We start from the raw sequence: 5,523 nt of genomic DNA, 5'->3' as shown, positions 1-5,523 counted from the left end.
AGATTACTGGATAAAATAGACTATCTTAAATGGAGGGTAGAACTAATGGAATATAAGGTAACTACAATGGGATTGGGGTGGCAGATTTAGTTTGGGTGTTGGGGAAGACAATACAGTAAGGGGGGAGGAGGCAGAAGAACAAGATAGACAGGGGAACACTGAGACCGGTTTGCATGGCCTAGTGGGACAGAGGTAAATAGTGATGCATACTCAACCTTAGAACAACAGGGCCCTGGGATACAGGGATCTAGATATAGCTTGAAGAGGGTAAATAATACTAAAATCCTTAATTCCTTATGAATATTAGCTTCCCTTGCCTACTACTGTAAAACACACACTTGAGTGGGATAGAAAGGAATGTTGGGAAACATGATTAGAGAAAAACTTGTAAGCCCGTCTTCAGCCTATAACTGACTTTAATACCTAAAAGGGGTTCTACAACTTGTCCAGTGAAATAGTTCTCATGCAAAGCCTTTACAGAGTATAGGACTTTAGGTGGAATCCTGAGTCCCATCCAGAACCTTATGAGGTGAGACATTCCCACTAGAAGGGACAAGCAGACTGGAACAGCTACAGTGACAGAAGATACATCTTCAAAAAAAGATCATCAGGAAAAAACCCAAAACAAAATTAACAGTATGACTGGCTACTACAAGAATAGGCAAGCTGTTCGCCAGGAAGACATACAGGCTAGCAATCAAGTGCCTTCAGGACAAACTCCCCTCTAAAACTGAAACTCAGAGGGAACACACAAACAACCATGTAGGCTTGCTGGCGACCACATTGGTCTACCGGTGAGCGGAAGAGGCGGAAGGCATCAAGGAAGAAACGTGTTGAGTTCAACCCCAGTCCATTGAATCCCATTGACCTGGAGATGAGAGAAAGAAGAGGAAGGGCTGGTTGGTCCAAAGTGTGGTGAGACCTGAGGACACTTGAGCCCATGGACAAGGACTTAGTCTCAGAGGGTTAGAGCTGAGAGTGAAGCATCCAACTGATACGAAGTGATGGGAGTGTACAAGAACACCCAAACTTGCATACAGTACCCTTTTGACCTAGCCTCCATGGCTGGATAATCAGAACTCGACTAGAGGAAGATTGAAAAAAAAAAATTTTTTTTTTTTTTGATAAAGGAAACAAGGGTAAATTGCTTCAATTTGATGAACCTGACCTACACAGCGCGGTTGTTACTCTAAATACCAATAGAGAGGGAAAGAGTCTTCACGTAAAGTATCAACGTTATCCCCTCTGTACACATCATAGATAGGGATGGGCAACTTAGACATTGGCTACCTAAAATGAGGTACGTACCTAAATAAAGGTACGAAGTGACTGGGTTACAAGGTTTCAAGAGGGAGTTTAGTTTAAGAGTAGGGAGGAAAGTTGTAAAACTAATGTTCTCCCATGTAAACGATTACATAATTCACAATAAAACATTTAAGGGAAGAAAAAAAAAAAGAGAGTAGGGGGAAAAGAAAGAATCCCCACTGAATAGCTGTCATCTTGTCTAGATGGGTCTGGTGAAAAGAGATAGGGATAAGATTTGTAAGATTCAATAGTGAATAATTGTTATCATGACTAATTGCGGCTGTCACAATTGTAAAGGTAGAGGTTTTATAACAAAAACAGGGGAGTGGTTAATCTTACAGTCCAGAAACAGAGGACCCAGGACCATCAAGAGAGAAGTGCACAAACAGAATGCGGGACCTTATCCAGAGAAGCAGCAGCACCAGTGATGGAGGCAGAGATGGGGGCATGGAGAAGGGGAGCGGCTGAGGACTCTAGATTCATGGACTAAGAAGAGAGGGACTAAGAGCTGGTGGCCAGGATGCAGACTTGCAGAATGTGCCCTTTGGAGATGTAAATTATTATATATGCCTGAGTGGTTTTTTGTTTGTTTTTAAAAAGCTAAAGTTGCCAGAGAGAAATACTGCTAACTGACGGTACATGGAGGGGATTATAATCATTGTAATGAAACAAGGTGTATGATTTGTCGAATGTAAAACTGATGATGTGCCCTGTAAACTTTCACTCAATCCACAATAAAAACCTTAAATAAAAAAATTTTTAAAAGAGTACACAGCCAACTAATACTGAATAAATAAACCAACAACTCTTCAGTGGTGGTACACAGACAGGATTTTGGGCCTTGCAGTGTGGGCACTTGGTTGTCTTCTTCCTCTAAAGGGCACACTGTTTGGATGGGACTGGAACCTACCTTCAGATTGCATTTCCCTTGTTCAGGGAATCTAGACCTAAACCATTCAGCAAGTATGACGTATCATTGGATAAAGAATTAAATTTGTTTAAAGGAAGCTCAAAACTTTTGTTGGATGGTAGTATATTTATGCCCATTGCTACTACTGCCTGTCATCCTTCAATCACAAGGGAAACTAGACTTGCCACAGTCAATAGAATAAAAAGAGAGACAGAGTAGAGAGACATGGGATCCTTAAGCTAATCATTCGATTACTGGATCAAACTACATTCAAACCATTCTTTCAGCTACATGAGCAAATATATCTCCCTTGTCAATAAAAAGATTACTCAAAAGTCAAAAGGGTTTATATTAAAATGTAGGTTTTCTTTTGGAAATAATTATTTAAAGTCAAATAACTGATTAAAATGGCAAATATTTTATTGTATTTATCATACCACAATTAAAAAATAGAAGTGATTTCTTGCTTTTCTTGAAGAGTCAGAAATTTGGACAGTAGTCAGCTCTAATTCATGCATGACCATAACTAGCTGGCGCTGAGTAGCTAGCACCCCATTTAGAAGGACATGTACTGGCCACTTGCCAAGTAATGACCACTCTATATAAATATACAGATCTCATACTGGCCTTCTTTACTCATTTATATTACCCTATAATCATTTGAATTTGTAGATCCTGTATCTACTCACTGAATTAATTCAACAAGTACTATCAAGCAACTTAATATGTGTCAGGTACCCTCCTAGACACCAGGGAATACAGTAAGAACAAAATAAAGTCTCTCCCTTCATAGCACTTACACTGAATCAATACCTGTAATACCAAGAAACCTAGCAACTTGTAGAAAATCATTTATAGTTAGATGTATTCTTCCTCACCATTTCAGTTTATCATTGGCTCCTGATGAAAAGGTTGAACTTTTAATGACTTCACCCATTTCCTCCCGGCAAAAGCTAAAGTTATTGATGGTCCACATGTAGGAGAATTTCACTACCTTGATCTGTAGACAGAAAACCAGGAAGCAATTACACAGGAAGTGAGTAACTTTAAAAAAAAAAACACCTGACTGATGATCAGATAATCATCTCCCTTCCCTCCCTCGGCATGATCTCCATGAAGACACCAGGAAGCTCAACTTTTTCTCGCCTCAGGTTCCTCCAGCCATGTTAAAAAGTCTCACGCGAACCAACTGCTTTCATAGCTTTATCAGTTCCCAAAATACTGGAGGGAAAGTGAAAAAACACAGAGTGGGGAAAGCAGATGATAAAACCATACCTAAATTTAGTCTTTTGCTCAGTGTGGCATTTGAGGATTGCAATGTTGATGCCAATCCCCAGGGTCCAATTCTCCAATTTGATTTCCCATTGACTTATCCAGTAAAGGAGCCAGGACTTTGAACCGGTTTGAACCAGTATAGTCATGGCAATAAAGTGGAACTAGAACAAACCAGAATTTATATAATTTGGGTAATGCAGGATGACAAGAAAAATTATAGGTCACAGTTCTGGAATGAGAGACTCAGAAGAGCCCTTTCTGGAGCCAGTTGCAGGAGACTGGATGATTGGCAGGACTGTGGAAAGACACACTCAGGCGGGGCAGTCAGCAGCCAGCTTTGAGGGAGCACTGCTGTTTCTGATTCTGTTTACACCTGATGGGCAAGAGATTCAGTTGCTCTGTAGTGTATACACAACCCTGGTTTTCTATAAGGGAGATTATGTTTCTAGCAGGATTTCAGCATATAATTTTTCCCAAACCGGTTATCATCCCAATTCACCCAAAGTCTTGCTTCCTCAGCCATGACTGAAAAGAGAAGAATTGGTTTCAGAAGTCCTGCTTAAAACAGATTTTCATCAAAAGGAGTAGGATGATTGAATTTCAAAGACTACCCCTTTTCAATTCCCTCTTTGAAAAACAATGGCCTAAAAATATTTTGGTGGTGCTGGTTGGGTGTGCCTTGGAGTCAGTTCCCTCTCACAGTGATCCGGTATAGGGTTTCCAGGCAGTAAATCTTTACAGGGGCAGAAAGCCTCATCTTCCTCCTGTGGAGAGCTGGCAGATTCCAATTGCTGACCTTGCACTGATGCTCCACCATGTAACCACTATACTACTTTAGTTATCTGCTACTTACTAGCTACATCCCAAAGAAAAGCAGGACACCCAAGACAGAAAAGAAATCCTCATTTCTGTCATACACTAAATCCTCCCAAGAAAAAAGACTTAAGGGGTGAAAATATTAACTTACCTGTGTGTAGCACCAGCTCTCAGCTACAGGGCCACTCGACATTTCTGCCGGAGGTGGAGGACTCGGAACCCTTGACATCGCCAGTTTGAAGGTTAAACAAGATTTCCAAAGTCAAGGGGCAAAGATCTCTATTTTCTCTTCACCCTGGTCAGACACAAGAAGCAAGAGAATTTTATTAGACTCACGGCATATATTTTACTATTTGCTTGGTCTTCCAAAGACTGAAAACCTTGTCTGCTGTCTGGAATGCTCTATCCAGACCATTCAAAGGGCTCTTACCATTCAAGTCCTATGTTTAAGTATTATCTCAAAGAAGTCCACCTAATCTAGTTTCCTAGTCTCATTTATATCAGCCTATTTTTATCCTCCACACAATATTTAATATAGTCTTGTTGTTGTAAAGTGCCATCGAGTCAATTCCAACTCATAGGGTATAGGGTTTCCGAGGAGCAGCTGGTGAGCTTGAACCACCAACCTTGCAGGCAACCTTAGCAGTCCAGCGTATTAACCCCTAGCACCACACGGAAACCTGGTGGGTGCTATGAACTAATACATCAGACTGCAAAGTCACTTGAACTGCAAGGTTGGTGGTTCAAGCTCACCAGCTGCTTCTTGGAAACTCTATACAGGGTCGCTATGGGGAGGAACTCTGGTAGCATAGTGGTTACGAATGGGGCTGTGAACCGTAAGGTCAGCAGTTCAGAACTACCAGCTGTTCCACGGGAGAAAGATGAGGCTTTCTGCTCCCATAAAGATTTACAGCCTTGGAAACCTTGTACAGGGTCGCTGTGAGTTGGAACCGACTCCACAGCACTTAACAACAACAACATGGGTCGGAATCCATGCACTTAACAACAACAACCACACCATAAAATTTACTGAATCTTTGCAGTCCAGCGTATTAACACACAGCTCCACAACAAACAAATTTACTCCAAGTACATATAAACTACCTATTGAAAAGGGTACCTAAACAACTACAGAATGATGTACATGGGAGCATTAACCTGAACTCAGTCGACAAATGAAAGAGTCAAGCACAGAATAAAATTATAAGAACAGAGGA

General features: G+C 41.0%; 1 protein-coding gene across 1 annotated transcript in view; it reads right to left on the bottom strand.

The window, feature by feature from the left end:
• Window positions 1–5,523, bottom strand: part of SPOP (speckle-type POZ protein) — a 116,758-nt gene that overhangs the window by 22,260 nt on the left and 88,975 nt on the right. The window contains exons 2-3 of the mRNA XM_006832483.1: window positions 4,458–4,601; window positions 3,094–3,215 (exon numbers count right to left, since the gene is read on the bottom strand). Of these exons, the coding sequence (XP_006832546.1) occupies window positions 3,094–3,215; window positions 4,458–4,535 (200 nt within the window). The 5' untranslated portion in view covers window positions 4,536–4,601. The remainder of the gene's footprint in view (window positions 1–3,093; window positions 3,216–4,457; window positions 4,602–5,523) is intronic.

The sequence above is a fragment of the Chrysochloris asiatica genome, unplaced genomic scaffold (genome assembly GCF_000296735.1).
Source record: "Chrysochloris asiatica unplaced genomic scaffold, ChrAsi1.0 scaffold00007, whole genome shotgun sequence".
NCBI classification, from domain to species: Eukaryota; Metazoa; Chordata; class Mammalia; order Afrosoricida; family Chrysochloridae; genus Chrysochloris; species Chrysochloris asiatica.
This window is presented reverse-complemented; position numbering and strand designations above follow the sequence as displayed.